We start from the raw sequence: 18,788 nt of genomic DNA, 5'->3' as shown, positions 1-18,788 counted from the left end.
GAAGTAGCCAACAAGCATAGGAAAAGATGTCCAACATCATCCGTCGCCAGGGAAACACAAATCAACCCGCATGGTTACACTTCATCCCACCAGGACGGCTCTGATTTTTTCTTTAAGGTAAGGTAACAAGTATTGGTGAAGATGTGGAGAAACTGGAACCCTCCTATATATATGGCTGGTGGGAACCAAATGGTTCAGCTTTTGTGGAAAACATCTTGGCAATTCCTCAAAAAGTTAAACACAGATACCATAGGACCCAGAATTCCACTGCTAGGTATACCCCCCAAAGATCTGAAAACAGGTACTCAAACCAACATATGTACAGATATGTTCATAGTAGCACCACTCACAGTGCTCAAAAGGCAGAAACAGCCCACGTGAAAAGACAAATAGAATGTGGGGTAAGAATCATTCAGCCATAAAAAGAGGTAATGATACAGGCTGTAACGTGGATGAACCTGGAAAACATTACGCCAAGTGCAAGACGTCAAAAACAGAAGGTCACATACTGAGATTCCACTTATATGAAATATACAGAATCGGGAGACCTATGGAGACGAGAACAGACCGGTGGCTGCCCAGGAGATGATGAGAAGGATAAGGGGGATTACTTGCATAATGGGTATGGGGTTTCCTTTTGAGGTAATGAGAGTGTTCTGAACCACACAGAGGTTGTGGGTACACAACACAGTGAATATACTACATGCCACTGGGTTGCTCATGTTAAAATGGTTAGGAGTTCCTGCAGTGGCACAGTGTGTTAAGAATGAGACTACAGGAGTTCCCGTTGTGGCACAGCGGAAATGAATCTGACGAGGTAGGAACCACGAGGTTGTGGGTTCGATCCCTGGCCTCGCTCAGTGGGTTAAGGATCCGACATTGCTGTGAGCCGTGGTGTAGGTTGCAGATGTGGCTCGGATCCCGTGTGGCTGTGGCTGTGGCGTAGGCCAGCGGCTACAGCTCCTATTAGATCCCTGGCTTGGTAACCTCCATATGTTTCAGGTGCAGCTGTTAAAAAAAAAAAAAAAAAAAAAAAAAAAAGAATGAGACTATAGTGGCTCAGGTCTCTGTGGAGGCACGGGCCTGATTCCTGGCCTGGTGCAGTGGGTTAAAAGGACCCAGTGTAGGTCACAGCTGCGGCTCAGTTTCAATCCCGGGCCCATGAACTTTCATGTGCCCAAGGTGCAGCCATGCGAAATGAAATGAAATAAAATGGTTAACTTATGTTGTGTCAACTTCATGTCAATTTTTAAAAATTACCATTAAGAAAAGGACCATCATGAGATACTACACAGCCGTTACATGGCTATAAACTAAAAAACGGAAAACTCACAAGTGTTGGTGAGGATATGGAGAAACCGGAACACTCGTACGTTGCTGAACGTAAAATGGTTCACCCTCGGTAGGAAACAATTTGGTACTTTCCTCAAAAGTTAAAAGACTCAGTTATCGGAGGTCCCGTTGTGGCGCAGCGGTTCATGAATCCGACGAGGAACCATGAGGTTGCGGGTTCCATCCCTGGCCTCGCTCAGTGGGTTAAGGATCCGGCGTTGCTGTGAGCTGTGGTGTAGGTCACAGGTGCGGCTTGGATCCCGAGTTGCTGTGGCTGTGGTGTAGGCTGGCGGGTACAGTTCCAATTAGACCGCTAGCCTGGGAACCTCCATATGCCCGGGTACAGCCTTAGAAAAGACAAAAAAAAAAAAAAAAAAAAAAGGACTCAGTTATCGTATGACCCAGCAATTCTACTTGTGTATATACCCAAGAGAAGAAAAAACATGTGTTTACACAAGGACTTGTACATGAATGTTCATGGCAGCAATATTCCTAACAGACAAAAATATTAAAAGTCCAAATGTCCATCAACAGATAACTGCATAAACAAAATGTGCATCCATCCACACAGAATGTACTATGGTTAAACAAGCATAAGAAAATGAAGAACTGGGGAGTTCCCTGGCTCAGCAGTTAAGAACCTGACTAGGATCCGTGCGGGTGCAGGTTCGATCCCTGGCTTCACTCAGTGCGTTGGGGATCCGGCGTTGCCATGATCGGGGCATAGGTCGCAGATGCAGCTTGGATCTGGTGTGGCTGTGGCTGTGGTGTAGGCCGGTAGCTGTAGCTCCAATTTGACCCCTAGCCTGGGAACTTCCATATGTTGCAGGTATGGCCCTAAAAAGCCAAAATAAAATAAAATAAAATAAAGTAACTGACAAAACTGATGTATGTGTGCTACAACATGAATGACCCTTGAAAACCTCATGCTAAGTAACAGCAGTCAGAAACAAAAAGACACACATTACAGGATTCCATTTACATGAAATGTCGAGAACAAGCAGATATAGAGACAGAAACTAAATTAGTGGTTGTTAAGAGCTGAGGCGAGGGGAGAATAACAGAGAGGGACCACAGGGGGTTCCTTTTTGGGACGATGACAATGTTCCAGAATTAGACAGTGGTGAAGGCTTTATAACATCGTGAATATACAAAAATCACTGAACTGTACATTGTGAATGGCTTAACTGACAAATTCTTTTCATAATAAAAATTTATCAAGTGTTGAAAAAATTTAATGAAGCTTCTTAATCATTAGATACCCCATCTCTCTCTTCATCACACACAGCCTGATAACCACTTCTCACCAACGCCAGCAAAAAAATAATAATAGGGAGTTCTCTTGTGGTACAGTAGGTTAAGGATCTGGCATTGTCATTGCAGTGGCTCAGATTGCTGCTGTGGTGCAGGTTTGATCCCTGGCCCAGAACGTCCACAGGCCGCAGGTGTAGCCCATAATAATATAATAATAATAATATTAGCAGTAACAACAACAACAACAACAAATAGCAAATTTGAACCTGATGTAATGCATTCTGTTCACGTCACAGACGTGGCAGTAAATAAGCAAAGTCACATCTTTGGAAGCTTCTGAAATGCAGGATTATGGAAACCTTTGACTCGACTTCTCGATTTAAATATAAATACCTTTATTTCACTTATTTATATGTGGGTATAAAAATAGTTAAATTCAGAGTTCCCATCGTGGCTCAGCGGAAACGAATCTGACTAGCATCCATGAGGATGTAGGTTCGATCCCTGGCCTCACTCAGTGGGTTAGGATCTGGCGTTGCTGTGGCTGTGGTGTAGGCCAGCAGCTGTAGCTCTGATTTGACTCCTAGCCTGGGAACCTCCCTACGCCGTGGGTGCAGTCCTAAAAAAAAAAAAAGACAAAAAAAAAGTTAAATTCTACCTTAATACTAAAGTTCAGATGTGATAATTACAGGTTAATGAAATTCTATAATATTTATGATAACCATTGTGCTGATGATGAAAAATTATGTAAACTCAGTGAAATGCTTTAAAGAGACCGTGGAGGAGGCAGCTTTTAGGTGCCTATGGACTCACGTGTAACAGCTGGATCTGGAGAAGCAGCGTGGAGATCATGACACCCACAGGTGGACACGTGCCTCGTTGTGACCCCCTGGGCCGTGCGGGCGAGGGGAACCTCAGGCTGCGGCCAACACCTCACCTTCCCGTCCACATTCCAGCATCAACTTGGCAAGATGCTTCCACCCACATGAAAAAAAGTGTCCTGCTGAGCAGTACCAACAGACACATTGGGCAAAGCAAGTGCAGAGGAAGCTACAGCAAAGGGACGGACGGGGCAGGAAAGGGCAGCCGAGTTGGTGTGCTCCCAGGAGCTGGGTGCAGGCAAGACCAGAGCCCCAGAAGCAGCCGCCTCGGAGTGGGGGTCCCGGGCCTGCAACGACGACCAGGGCCTGCCACAGCGCCGAGGGTCCTACTGCTCTGATCTGCAGCTTCCAAGGGAGTAGAATTATTACTGTATTATTATCTTACTTACTGCCTGCCTCATGTTTAGGTACGAATTTACTGTACATTGAGGCTGTATTTTCACTCAAATGAAAACAGTCTCTATTTGAGAAATTCATTTCATGAACGTTTCCGGTCAGTGACTCAGGAAGCCCTTCTCTAAGAGCTGAGCCATGTCTGTGCTTAGACATCCAGCAGGGCTGGACTGGACTCCTTTCACTTTCCTCTGTGCCTCCTTTGCCCTAATGATTTCTGTTATGCCCCTACTTCTGCGATTTACGTTGAGCTGCATGTTACTTGGAGATTAAAAACTGGAAACAAAAGTGCATCTGCTGACAAAAGGGTGTTCCGAGAACTGGAAAGCCCGGGGAAAACCAAAAAAGGAAGCATGGGATAAACAAAGAAAATGGCTCCTGCCAGCAAGAAAGTACCAAACACAACACTGATGCAAAAAAACAAGATCCACATCACGCCCAGCAGAGGAATGAAAAACACCATCCGAGGGATGCCACTAACAGCAGGAGAAAACCAGACAGGGGGTGGGCCCCGTTGATAAAAATGTGCTCTGGCAACCTGCATTTATACAGACACTTCTGCATTGACTCTTGGCACGATGCCTCATGCCAAATGCACTGCAGAGGGAGAGAGCCTGTGGCTAATGTGCCGGGAAAGCAAAGGCAAGAGGAGACCAGATCTGCATCCAAACAAATAGGCAGATCATACTCACACAGGAAAAGCCCCATCAAGGAGAGAGCAAAAGGGAGAGAGACCAAGTGACGCAGGCATATAGCTGGAAAAGAACCTGATTAAACCAAAATATAAAACTTGGTCTTAAATCCTTGAGGAAAACAATAGCTATCTGAGGCCCAGCACTGCCAATATCCCTTGGTGCATATGATGTAGGATTTTTAGAAGAGAATTCATTCAACTTGGCCTATGTACAAAAATGCAGCGCGTCTCCTGGCCCAGGGCCAGGGCCCCGCCATCTGGACGGGAAGGAGCGGAAAGCTCGGGGCTCAGTCCACCTGACACGGAGCTAAGAGGGGGCAGCAGGTGGATGCTGCCCTGAGGCCAAGCCTGGCCTCGAGAGGGGCTGCAGGTTGTGTGATAAGGTACCTTCTCCTGGAGCATCGACTCTCCTGGGAAATATGAGTGAAAAGCATAAAACATGGCCATATTTAGGAGTGGGCTGCCATATTTAAGTCACTTTCAGAATACAGCATGGGACTTGGAAAACCAGCGGCTCTCATCTCTGTGCCCCTTCCCCATCTCCTTGGCAGACTCTAGAGGTGGGAGCTGCTCAGGTGCCAACTCAGACACCTTCTTTCTCCTCCACATACTCCTGTGGGGGATCACCGTGCCCTCCCAAGGCCTTACCCATCAGACCTGCACCAGCAAGACCCAGCTCTGAGCCCCACTCTCACTGAGCTTCCAGACAGCCCAGCTCCATGTGTCACCCTGCGCTGCAGCCTCGTAGCCAACGCAGCCAACGCAGCCAAGACGGAATCTGTCTGTCGTCAGTGTTTCCCATTCCTGTTCAGCACACCCCTGCCTGCTCAGTAACAACCTGCTCCCACCCCAGGGAGACACTCCCGCCCGGCCAGCTGCCCAAGGCAGAGCCGCTCCTGCCTCCCCGCCTGACACCCAGTCACTACTCAAAACCATGGATTCCACCACCTCCAGCCTAACTCTCCCGACCACACCGCATCGCTGCTCAGAGGGGCTCATTCTGTTCCTCAGGTTCAGTTTACTCACCCACAGTCTCTTCCAGCTAAAACAACCTATCTTGAGCTTCTAGTCCCAGCCCCTCACTTTACACACAGGAAAAACCAGCCAAGACAGGAGATGGAATTGCAAAGTCCCCAAACTACTGAGAAATCTTCAGCTGGATACAGAGCAAAACTGATAACATTTATGTGCAAGAGAGACATACTGTTGATTAATGCCAACATATTTGCTTTTGTTTTTTTTAAGGGCCGTACCTACAGCATATGGAAGTTCCCAGGCTGGGGGTTGAATCAGAGCTGTAGCCACCAGCTATGTTAGCCACAGCAACACTGCGACCTACACCACAGCTCACAGCAACATCGTATCCTTAACCCACTGAGAAAGGACAGGAATCGAACCTGTGTCCTGACGGATGCTAGTCAGATTTGTTTCCACTGAGCCACAATGGGAACTCCTAAAATTTATTTAAAAAAAAAAGTCTTTCCTATAATATAGCCAACATGATGGAATACATACAGCTGTAAAAAAAAAAAAAAAAAAGAAAGAAAGAAAAAGAAAAAAAAGGATGAGGAGGCTCTTTCTATACTGCTATGGTGAGAGCACTTGATGTGCTGTTAAATTAAAAGCAGCGTGGAGAAAAGCTTGTACTGTATACTGCCATTTCCTAAGAAAGACAGCTGTGCATATGAACATGCACACACACACACAGCTACCTCTACTAAAAACAGAAAGAGAAACCAAAATCTAAAAACACGCTACCTGTAGAGGAGGAAAGAAACAGGGTATAAAGGTCAGGATGAGAGTTAGATTGCTGAAAATGCTTCACCTTGACATGCAACCATGGAAATAGTTTTTATAAATGTCCAGCACAAAATTTACAAAGACGTTATCCCTTCAAATAAAAATGAGACAAATGGATCTGCGTAACAGGTTGGTGGCACACTCTGAACTGGTTCAAGTCACTTTAATGTGGCAGAAGCTCCCTAGGGATAGGACCTAAGGACAAAAAGACCTGCAGGAAACTGTAAAACAGTTTTCAGTAATCATATACTGGTTGATAATATACTGGTATTATTACTCTCAAACTACCATGTATATTTTGTAGGTTAAAACAAGTCAGTAATGATGAGACTATGTTGTCAGGATTTTCAGCATAAAAGGCAAGACATATCAATATAAAATCAAAGAAGTGAAAACCGTACAATTCTAGATTTGAAACAAAAACATCAGTCTGAACTCATGATTAAGAAGTGCATGTCCTAGCTATCCACAAAACAAGTGTAGAACCACCACCAGCCCTGTGGCAATAAGCATCGCCAGTGCCCAGACTCTGGTCCCAAGATACCATTTTCTACAAACAGGAACCAGAGCTGAGGAGAGAAACAGCCAATTCCAGGTCTGGAGCGAAAAAGTACAAAATGAATCTGAAACATCCCACCGTTTCAGGAAGGAAGGAAAGACTCGTCAAAGGACGGGTCAGCCTAAAGAGCCTCCACTGGCCAAAGGGGCACAATTATCGCATCCATAAGAATAATAACTGCAACATATTAAAACATATCACCTAGATTTAAATTCCTGAGTTTACACTGGTACTTAAAAAAATTTCTGGTCACTCTTGGAGTGGCTATCAAACCATCTCATTATTTGGAGAACCCATAAAGAAAAACCTTCCCATACGATCCGCCCCTTGGGTAACCAAATAGTTAATGAGAGTATTTCAGTAAATCAAGGCGGAGTAAATGGTAAACCGTGTGACATCGTCGTTAACCCCGATGACTGGGTCCAGGAAGTGGGCACCCCTGGTAGCAGAGCAGGCGTGTGCCTTCTGGGGAGGGCACATCCCAGCCCTCCGAGCGCGTGTGCTCAAAGCCTGAGCGGATGGAGCCTCCAGACCCACCTTCCACCTCACTTGGGACGTACAGAGAACACGTTCCATAGAAACAGCACAGGTCAAAACAGGGAAACCTCGGACTCCAGAACAAGCAGCCCGGATTTTCCAACAAAGACCATGCACGGAAGACAAGGGATAGGGCGGAGCAATCCACTGATTAATAGAGACCCAAGAGGCAGATCAGCTAAATGCAACGGTTTGGACTCTGCTTCAAACCAACCTAAAAAATTGAGACTACTGGGGAAATTGAATGGTACTGTGATTATGAATAAAATTTTAAATAGCAGTTTCCTTGATACTTAAGAATTTATCAAAAATAGCTATGTATTAAATCTTACTTTGGATGCAAACATTTCAAACTCACTTCATATTCATTTTAATGTTCTAACAAAGAGTTCTTAGTTTCAAGTATAAATGCCACTCAATCACACATCAGAGATTATAAACATAGGGTATTTTGTTTCCTTCAAACTCCAAGAGCAAGCAGTTCAGCATCCAAAGACGCAGTCCTCAACTGAGGCAGGCAGGTCTCCACCCTCAGCCGCTAGTACCTTTACTGCAATGGGCACCCCCCAGGGAGGGTGGGCCTCAGAGCCTTCAGAGGGAGGGCAGAGGTGATGCCATCACCCTTGGTTTTCAAACACAATGAAGGTATAGAGTTTATTATTCTCCAAAGTGCAGTGCCATGTTACAGAAGGAAACTGTTACCTGTACAGAAGGAAACTGCTGAAGCCGAGCTCGAGTAAGTCTGGGGTGTTTCCGACTTTAATCGCTTTACTGTCATGCAAAGCAAACAAGTAAGAGCGGAAGAAAGAAATCTACACAACTTAAAAATTTCCAGGGACGTACCTGTGTGTCATGTGCTGTAAGAAGGTATATCCAAGCTTGATCACGAGGGAGAGACTTCAGTAAAGAAAAAAGCAAAGCTGTGTCAACCTTATCCTTCCTCAGATGACGCAGTGGAGTCCCTTCGCCTAGGAAGTCAGAACAATACTTGGTTAACTTGCATGTGGAAAACGAATTTTAAAGCTTTTAAAAACAGAATATTAAAATGGAAATTTCTGAAAAATGGTATAGTAAGAAGTTTAAGGGAAAACACTTTTAACAAGTCTGTATAAATACGTGCTTTGGACTTTCTGCATTTTTTGAGCAGAACATAAATTACAGTCTGGATAATTTCAGATGACTTTCATTTTATGGTTTTTTTTTCATTTTCAAAGGTTTTATTGAAGAATAGTTGATTTACAAGGTTGTGATAATAGATTACTTTTATTTTAAAACTACTTTTAACATGAATATCATATATATAGAAAAGCAAACATGTATGTACATTTTATAAGGCTATTATACAAACAGCAGTCCAAGTACCATCCACCAAGGCACTGTTGAAACCCTCAGAAGATCTGGGTGCCTCTCTCTGATCCTAAGCCCTTTACTCCCCCTGTAAGTAACAATTACCCCAACTTAAAAAAATAACAATGCTAATTATTTCCTTGCTTTTCTTTAGATTTATCACCTAGGCATGGTAGCCCTAACTGAAAGTTTATTCTTGCCAGCTTCTGAATTTCATGAAGACGCAATCATGGAGTGTGCATTCTTTCATCCTGCTCTGCTTTTGCTCCATTGCTGCTGCTGGCCCTTATTGCGGGTAAGAGTCCACTGTGTTAACACACCACAGTTTACTTGTCCGCCCCTGTCCCCTGGGCAGTTTCTGCCGTGGAGCATCTTCAGGCACTGCTATCTTACCCACAGGCATGTACCCATCTCGTGCAGACGCCTCAAGTGTGTCTAGGTTCCTGGGTAAGTGCATATTCAACCACTTTCCAAAGCAGTTGTAACAATTTATACTCCCACCAGAAGGGGATGAGAATTTGTTGCTCAACTTTTTCAAGATTCCTCAGGCTTTTAAATTCCTGCTAATGAATGGTTATGCAATGGTATCCTAATAATTCTTTATTATGTAGAATTTTATCATTATTTTGAAAAAAACTCGTGAAATTTTACATCTGACACTTGCCACAATGGAGGTTTAATTTTGCGACCGAGCATTTGCGTTCCCTTTGCCACGGTTATAGCACTCCAATTTCTCACAGGGAGTAACCCCTCAATCTCAGCCCACCAGCTTCCAGAGACTCGGGTTCCAACCCCCAGGCCCAAGGGGACGGGTGTCAGTGGGGCCTGGCCAGTAGAAGCATCCTATCCCCGGCCAGAGTTGGTTCACCTTGTGAGCACGCAACCTAAGGCAAAACGAATGAAGCCTTCGTCCTCTGGAATTTAAGGAGCTCTTATTTCCCAAAAAATGTGAACATGAGCCCATAGAGCAAAGAGCCTCTTTGAGAATGAAGCAAACGGACCTATCTGCAGCCAGCCATACGTAAGGCTTCTCCATAAATTCATTCATTCATCCATTCATTCTGGCCGCCCCACAGCATGTGGAGTCCCCAGGCCAGGGATGGAATCTGAGCCAGAGTTGGGAGGAACACCACAGCTTCAGCAACACTGGATCCTTAACCCACTGCACTGAGCTAGGGATCAAACCCACGTCCTTGCTGCAGAGACACCGTCGCTCCTGGATCCTGTTTGCGCCACAGGCCACAGCGGGAACTACCTGAGGCTTTTTAATTGGGTGATCAATAAATCCCCCGTAGCTTGTAACAGCTGAAGTCCAGTTACCTCAGAAAGAGCCCTAACTGACACAATCACCTGTCATTAAGCAGTTTTAATCTACTCAGTAAGCCACACGGGTCAGTTAAGGTAACACAGGACAATGCATCTACATACACACACAGCCCCAATGGTTTTTCAGTTACATTTTGTAAATCAAAGAGTTTATCACCCAAACTTGGACTACAGTTCTTGCCAAATGGCAACTTAAATAACTCTGAATGCTGCTTTGGCAAGAGAAATGAAAAAATCAATAGTCGTAATTTATTTGTCCTTGTTTGCTCTAAACACTTCACTAATTATACTATATCCCTATTGGGCTTCAGTAACAAGTTATGATAACCTCATAAAATAAATTAGGCAGTGTTCCCTGGTTTATTTTGAGGAAGTATCTGGGTAAGACTGGAATTAATTCTTCCTTGAAAGTCTGCTGGAATTTAACAACAAAGCCATCTGTGCCTAAAAATTTTTAATTACTGATTCTATTTTTTGGGGTGTTTATAGAACTAGTGAAGGTTTTCCACTTTTTTTGCAGCTACTTTTGGAAGGTTACACTTTTATTTTATTTATTTATATATTTATTTATTTAGTCTTTTCTAGGGCAGCGTCCTCGGCATATGGAGGTTCCCAGGCTAGGGGCTGAATCGGAGTTGTAGCCGCCGACCTACACCACGGCCACAGAAACGCAGGATCTGAGCTGAGCTGCGTCTGCAACCTACACCAGAGCTCACGGCAACACCTGATCATTAACCCACTGAGCAGAGCCAGGGATTGAACCTACAACCTCATGGTTCCTAGTCCGATTTGTTAACCACTGTGCCATGACAGGAACTCCAAGAAAAGTTACATTTTTAAAGAAATTTATTTCATCTAAAGTTTTAAATTTACTGACATGATGCTATTTCTAATAAATAATCATACTTTATGATTTTTAAATAGTCTATAGAATTCAAAGTAGTTTCTCTTTTCCTTTCTTTTCATTGACTGTGCCTCTTTTGTTTCCCTTGCCAGTCTCACCAGAGGTCTGTCAATTCTACTAGACTATTCAAAGAACCAATTTCTGGCTTTGCTGATCTTTTCTACTATAATATTTGCATTTGCATAATTCTGCTCTTATTTTTATTACATTCTTCCTTTGGGGTTTTTTTTGCTATTCTTTTTCTAATGTTTAATTAGAATGATTCTTAGGCTACTAATTTTCAGCTTTCTACTTTTTTTAAAGCTATACATGTCCCTCCATGAACAGCTTTGGCTGCATTCTCTAAGTATGAAGTATTTTCATTTTCATCCAGTTAATAATTTTCTAACTAGTAATTTTTTCCATTATGTCATCAACTTAGAATATTTTAAAAATATTCCTTGGGAATTCCCATTGTGGTGCAGTAGAAAAGAACCTGACTAGTATCCATGAGGATGTGGATTCAATCCCTGGCCTCACTCAGTGGGTTAAGAATCCAGCATTGCTGTTAGCTATGGTATAGGTTGCAGACATGGCTCAGATCCCAAGTTGCTATGGCTGTGGTGTAGGCCAGCAGATGCAAGTCAGATTTGACCCCTAGCCTGGGAATTTCCATATGCTGCAGGTATGGCCCTAAAAAATAAATAAATAAATAAATAAAATCAGGGAGGTATATAACAAAAATAAAAATATTCCTTTATTTTTAAACTTTTAGGGATTTTATAACTATATTTTTGTTACTGATTTATAGCTCAATTCCACTGAGGTCAGAGGTTATAATCTATATTCTTTGCAATGTACTTCACTATGGCCTAATATGGTCAATTTTTATAAATGTCCTATGTATGCCTGAATATAAAGTATATGTTGCAGTTTCAGAATAGAATATTTATATGTATATCAGAGCCTATTTAAAACACCTAAAAACACCACCACCACCAAAAAACCTGTGCTTAACAGATTTTCTTTTTGTTAGTTACTGTGATGTGCTGAAATCTCCACTATAACTATAAATCTATTTTTCCCTTGTACTTATGTCAATCTCTACTTTGGATATTCTAGAGTCATATTATCAGGCTTATTCACATTTATAATTATAATGATTTTCTTTTCTTTTTGCTTTCTTTAGGGCCACACCTGTGGCATGTGGAAGTTCCTAGGCTAGGGGTTGAATAGGAGCTACAGGTGCCAGCCTACACCACAGCCACAGCCACAGCCACACCAGATCTGAGCCAAGTCTGCAACCTACACCACAGCTCATGGCAACGCCGTGTCCCCAACCCACTGAGTGGGGCCAGGGACTGAACCAGCATCCTCTTGAGTACTAGTTGGGTTTGTTACCACTGAGCCACAATGGGAACTCCATGATGAATTTCTTTCTTTCTTTCTTTTTTTGCTTTTTAGGGGTACACCTGCAACATATGGAGGTTCCCAGGCTAGGGGTTGAATGAGAGCTGCAGTCTCCAGTCTCTGCCACAGCAATGTGGGATCTGAACTGTATCTGCGACCTATGTCGCAGTCTGAGTGAGGGCAGGGATCAAACCTGCATCCTCGTAGATACTAGTTGGGTTCCTAACCTGCTGAGCCAAACTGGAACTTCAGCTGTCTTTATCTTTTAATTGGAACATTTAATCAATTTACATTGGAAAGTAATTACTCATACCTAGATTTAATTCTATTATTTTATCAGGGGCTTTCTATGTGCCTTCTTTGGGGTTATTTATCATTCTAGTACCCATTCCCCAGTAATGTGGAAGTTACATATTGTTTCTATTTTTTAGCAATTACTCTAGATATTATAACGTACAGGTTCTTGTCAAAGTCCAATGTTGTTCAATATCTTTACTCTTACCCGTCTCATCAAAGACTTTAAAATACTAACTCCATTTATCATATTTCCAACTTATATTCTACTGTTGTATGTGTACACATGTGAATCTTTTTGTGGTTATTAATATTTTATACAATATTCATTCTTTTTTTAGATGTACAATTCTTTCCTCTAGTGTATTAAAGCTATCACTCCAAGTCTTTTGACTTTCACTGTTCGTGCTGAGAAGTCTACTGCTGTTCCTTTAAAGTGTTTCCGTGGGTTTCACTGTGGGTTTAGGGGTGATCTGCTTTGACTTCTCCTCCTTCTCGTTTGTTGAACATCTTGGATCTTTGGTTTGGCTTCCTTCATAGTTTGTGGGATTTTCTGCCATTACCTCTTTAAATAGTTCCCTGTACCATCCTCTCTCTCCTCCTGAGAACCATCACAGTGGGAACTCCAGGATGAGCATGCAGGAGCTCACTGCTCTGCCTCTCCTGCCTTCCCTCTGTGTTTGCCACATTCCAATCTCTGTGCTTCATTCTCATGTTTCTTCTTTCGGTCTATTACTGTTGGTAGATTACACTGATTGATTTTTCCGATGTTAAGCCAACCTTTCATTCCTCACTTGATCACTATGTAATATTCTTTTTATATGTTGCCTAGTGGGTTCTATTTGTGAAGATTTATGGAAGATTTTGTGTGGATGCCGAATACTGCTTGGTGGCCTTTCTTTATGATAATGTCTTTGTCTGATTTTCCTTTCAGGGTAGCACTGGCCTTATAGAACAAGATAGGAAGTATTTCCTCCTTTCGTATTTTCTGAAAATAAATATTCTTATTTTCAGATTAGTCTTCTTTCTTCTTTAAGTGTTTAACAGTTAATTGATAAATGAGGTCATTGGGGCCTGAAGTTTTCTTTGAGGTAAGGATTTTAAATACTAATTCAACTTCTTTAATAAATACACTGTTTTTTGTTTGTTTGTTTTGTCTTTTTGCCATTTCTTGGGCTGCTCCCTGCGGCATATGGAGGTTCCCAGGCTAGGCATTGAATCGGAGCTGTAGCCGCCAGCCTACATCAGAGCCACTGCAACACGGGATCCGAGCTGCATCTGCAACCTACACCACAGCTCATGGCAACGCTGGATCGTCAACCCACTGAGCAAGGGCAGGGATCGAACCCACAACCTCATGGTTCCCAGTCGGATTCGTTAATCACTGAGCCATGACAGGAACTCCAATAAATACACTGTTATATAGATTATATATTTATTCTTGAGTGAACTTTGGTGGTTTACGTTTTTCAACAGATTTGTTCACTTTATTTAGGTCGTCAAATTTATTGGCATAAAATTATTCATAATATTCCTTATCACCCTTTCAATGTCTGTAGGATCTGTAATAATATCCTCTTTTACGTCCCTGATATTGGCAATTAATGTTTCTTTTTTTCCCCCACTGATGAGAGATGTTTCTGGATATAACACACATCTTTAACTTATCACATTTTACCTTCAAGTAATGTTACAACCACTTGAGATACAGTAATACTGTGCTTTCATTTCTCCCCTTCCAACCTTTGTGCTACTGTTGCCATTTATTCATCTCTAAAAGTATTTTAAGTTCCAAAATACATTGTTATTTTTGCCTTAAATAGTCAATTTTAAAAAAAAATTGGAAGTGTGAATATTTACCAATCTATTGATCATTTCTGGATCTTTTCATTCCTTTGTGTAAAAATTTCCATCTGATATAATTTTTCTTCTATTTGAACTTCCTTTAAAATGTCTTATCATGTAAGTTATGCTGGCGATAAATTCTGTCAGCTTTTCTCAGTCTAGAAATTTTGATTTCGCTTTCCCTTTTGAGAGATAGTTGCACTGGGTACAGAATTCTAAACTAACAATTTGTTCCTTTCGGGGCAGTTACTTAAAAACGTCGCTGCGGCCTCCTGGCCGGCGCTGGTTCTGACCGGCAGTCTGCTGACATTCGTCTTTACTTCCCTGTGATGTGCTGTCTCTTCTTCTCCCTGCTTTTTAAGATTTTTTTTCTCCTTACCACTGGTTGTTTCAGCAACTGGATTATGTGGGACCTCAGTGTGATTTTCTCTGTTTACTCTACTTGGGGTTTGTGAGCTTGTGGTTTGTAGACTTCAGCAAATGTGGACATTTTTCAGCCACTATTTCTTTAAGTACTGTCTCCATTCCTTCCTCTTCTCGTGGGACTCCAGTCACACATATCTTAAAACAGCTGATTTTTTTTTTTTTTTTTTGGTCTTTTGAGGGCCATACCTGTAGCATATGGTAGTTCTCAGGCTAGGAGTGGAATCAGAGCTACAGCCACTGGCCTATGCCAAGCTTCAGCCACGCCAGATCTGAGCTGCATCTGTGACCTACACCACAGCCCACAGCAACACCGGATCCTCAGCCCACTGAGCAAGGCCAGGGATGAACCTGCATCCTCATGGATCCTAGTCAGATTTGTTTCTGCCGAGCCACCACGGGAACTCCAAACAGCTGATTTTGTCTCACGGGTCACTAAACGCTGTTGTTTTGTTCAGTCTTTCTTTTTTGTACCATATTTTGGATAGTTTCTATTGCTTTGTCTCGAAGTTCACTGGTCTGTAGTGCCGATGTGCTGCAAATCTCTGTTGCACCTTTCCTACCTCAGACTTTCCATATCTTTCGCTCATGATGCTCATTTCCCTCACAAATGGGTATAACTTATTTATAATCGTTGTTTTAGTGTCCTTGCCTGCTAATTCCATTATCTGCGTTATTGCTGAGGGTTTGTTTTCGCTCTTCAGGGCCACAGCTGCAGCATATGGAAGTCCCCAGGCTACGGGTTGAATCAGAGCTTCGGCTGCTGGCCTACACCACAGTCACAGCAACGGGAGCCCTGAGTTTCATCTGCGACCTACAGCACAGCTCACGGCAACGCTGAATCCTTAACCCACTGAGCAGGGCCAGGGATGGAACTTGCGTCATTGTGGATACCAGTTGGGTTCGTGACCATTGAGCCACGACAGGAATTCCTATTTCTGAGTTTCTATTGACTGATTTTCCTCCTGGTTAAGATCACCTTTTCTTGCTTCTTTGCAGTCCTGGTAATTTCTGTTAGATGCTGGACACGAAACTTTTTTACATTGTTGGATGCCGGATTTTATCATGTCCTTTAAGCTACAGCAGGGACTTTGTTCTGGGAATGCAGTTGAGTTACCTGGAATCAGTTAGGGCAAGTCTGCAGCAGTCCTTTAGTCCAGAACTAACTCAGCACCTTTTCTCTCTCCCTGTCCTGTAACATGGAAACTGTCTCTAGACCAGGATGGGCAAACTGTGACCTGAGGACCAAATCCAACCTGCTGTCTCTATAAATAAAGTTTTATTAGAACATACCCATGGCCATTCATTTTCATACTTGGTATGAAAGTAGTCACAGACAATGGCAGAGTCGAATGACTATGACAGAGACCGTATGGTCTGCAAAGTCTAAGACACTCACTATCTGGCCCTTTATAGAGAAAGTCTGTTTCTCCCTGCTCTAGAGATTAAGTTGGAGTGACTGTACAGCTCATTTCTTTCATTTCCCTTATTTCAAGGAACAGAGTCCTAACCTGCCTGTTGACCAGCGTCTGAGAACTATTGTTTCATGTGTTTTGTCTGGTCTTCAAGGCGTTTAAGATGGAAGTTAGGTTTGGGAGGAAGGCAAGGTGAGTGAGGCACTCGCCTCAGGTATGAATTTTCAGAAAGTGCCAAAACACTCAGCAATAGGGATAAAATCAAAATTAATGCAAAAAACCATGAGAAACAAAATGTTACAATTTTAACTAAAGATAGTATCAGTAACAGCGCTAAGCCAAGCCACACTGAAGCTGAGGCAAAAGGAAAAATCGCTACTACTGATTCTATCTTTATTTAAAATTTGATTTTTTTAAATTATAGATTTATTTTTTTACTTTTATCAAATTCCATTTTTCAAAGTATTGCACTAAAATGTCTAGTGGCTAGGACTTGGTACTTTCAACTGCTGTAGCCTGGGTTCAATCCCTGGTCTGGAAACTGAGATCCCACATCAAGCTGCTCCCTTGGCCAAAAAAAGAAGTTATTAATCTCAACGACTGAGCTTTCCTGTGTGCCCTTAAACTCTGCACCTGAGGCAAATGCCTCACTCACCTCACCCTACTCTTGGTGGAGAGTAAATAACCATCACAAGTGAAATAAAAGAGTCTAGGAATAACTTTCTTTTTTTCCTTTTTTTTTTTTTTAATGGCTGTGCCCACGGCATATGGAAGTCCTAGGCCAGGGACTGAATCCAAGCTGCAGCTGTGGCAACACCCGCTGTGGCAATACCCACTGCTCCAAGCTGGGAATTGAACTGCACCTCTGCAACGACCCAAGCTGCTGCAGTTGGACCCTTAACCCACTGTGCCGTAGCAGGAACTCAAGGAATAATGTTCTTACTAAGCAGAATCACGCTAATGTGTTATAACTACAAGAATTTAAATGCTTTCTTTCTCAAGAGATTATCTTAGAAACGGAAGATGCTTTGATGTGAAACATCATGCTCTAATGACCCGTTTGCTGCCACAGTCTTACATGTACGGGTCCCATACACACCCATTTTGTCGACAGGAAAGTACTACAAGAATATAAACATTTGGATTCCCATTGTGGCTCAGAGGGTTAAGAACCTGACTAGTATCCAGGAGGATGCAGGTTCAATTCCTGACCTCGCTCAGCGGGTTAAGGATCTGGCGTTGCCATGAGCTTCGGTGTAGGTCACAGACGTGGCTTGGATCCCTCATTGCTGTGGATGTGGTATAAACTGGCAGCTACAGCTGATTTGACCCCTAGACTGGGAACTTCCATATGTCGCAGGTGCAGCTCTTTAAAAAAAAAAAAAAAAAAAGTAGGTTTTTTGTTTTTTTTTTTTTGTCTTTATAAGGACGCACCCACGGCCATATGGAGGTTCCCAGGCTAGGGGTCTAATCGGAGTTACAGCTGCTGGCCTATGCCAGAGCCACAGCAAGGCTAGATCTGAGCCACGTCTTTGACCTACACCACAGCTCATGGCAACACCAGATCCTTAACCCACTGAGCAAGGCCAGGGATTGAACCCGCAACCTCATGGTTCCTAGTCAGATTTGTTTCCATTGCGCCACGACGAGAACTCCTAGACATTTTCTTATAATCACTAAATAAATATATGCATACAAAGACAATGTGAGTATAAATCAGTACCAAATTACACAATATCCAGCCAATACTTTTACATTGTGTAATAAAAATAACCTCTAAAGCAGCTGCTACCAAGTCAGTTTGTTGATTGGTGAAAGTAGAACAGTCCCTGAACATATGAGTTCAATTAAAAGCAAATCAACCAACAAAATTCCTCTCCTGACCCTGTGGGACCGCCCTCCCTCTGAAGTTAGCCAGCTCATTTCCGAGGTATTCCCAGCTCCCACTCCTCTCTAAAGAATGCAGTGGAAGAGCACCGGGCAGACAAAAGACCAGCTCATCTACCTGAGAATTAGAGAACCGTCTGCACCCAGGCCAACTCCTACATATTGTTTATTTCATTTTCTAAGGCACAGGTGCAGAAAAACGTTCAAGTGTGATAACCAAAAAGCGCTTTTTCTTAATTAAAAATTTTATGGTATTAAGTTTGGTGGAAAAACAGACTATGAAATTAAAAGTTAAAGTTTTCATGAATAGTCTAGAATTGCTGAAACTCAGTTTAACAAACACCACTCATGGCATGAAGCACCTCCCACGCCTCGCACCCAGCCTGGCTCTGCAGACCCTCCTCTGCCGAGACCCCAGCCCTTCCTCCTGTGCTCATGCTCCTGGTCTCCCCTCCCTCCACTGTCCTGTCAAGTACCTCCTCCTGAAGGCCACACTCGGGTGTCCTGC

The 18,788-nt window shown here is 42.9% G+C and overlaps 1 protein-coding gene across 15 annotated transcripts in view; it reads right to left on the bottom strand.

Moving 5' to 3' along the window:
- TRAF3 (TNF receptor associated factor 3) overlaps positions 1-18,788 on the bottom strand; it is a 115,526-nt gene that overhangs the window by 44,561 nt on the left and 52,177 nt on the right. For all 15 annotated transcript variants that reach the window (XM_084970233.1, XM_084970236.1, XM_084970240.1 and 12 more), the window contains one exon: positions 8,294-8,418. In XM_084970233.1, coding sequence (XP_084826359.1) covers positions 8,294-8,304 — 11 coding nt within the window. In that variant the 5' untranslated portion in view covers positions 8,305-8,418. The remainder of the gene's footprint in view (positions 1-8,293; positions 8,419-18,788) is intronic.

Source organism: Sus scrofa, chromosome 7, assembly GCF_054392235.1.
Source record: "Sus scrofa isolate SSC_HxYL_T2T_F1_AM1 chromosome 7, Sscrofa_HxYL_maternal_Yorkshire_Landrace_v2.0, whole genome shotgun sequence".
Lineage (NCBI taxonomy): Eukaryota > Metazoa > Chordata > Mammalia > Artiodactyla > Suidae > Sus > Sus scrofa.
Note: the sequence above shows the minus strand (reverse complement) of the source record. Positions and strands in the feature narration are given on the sequence as shown.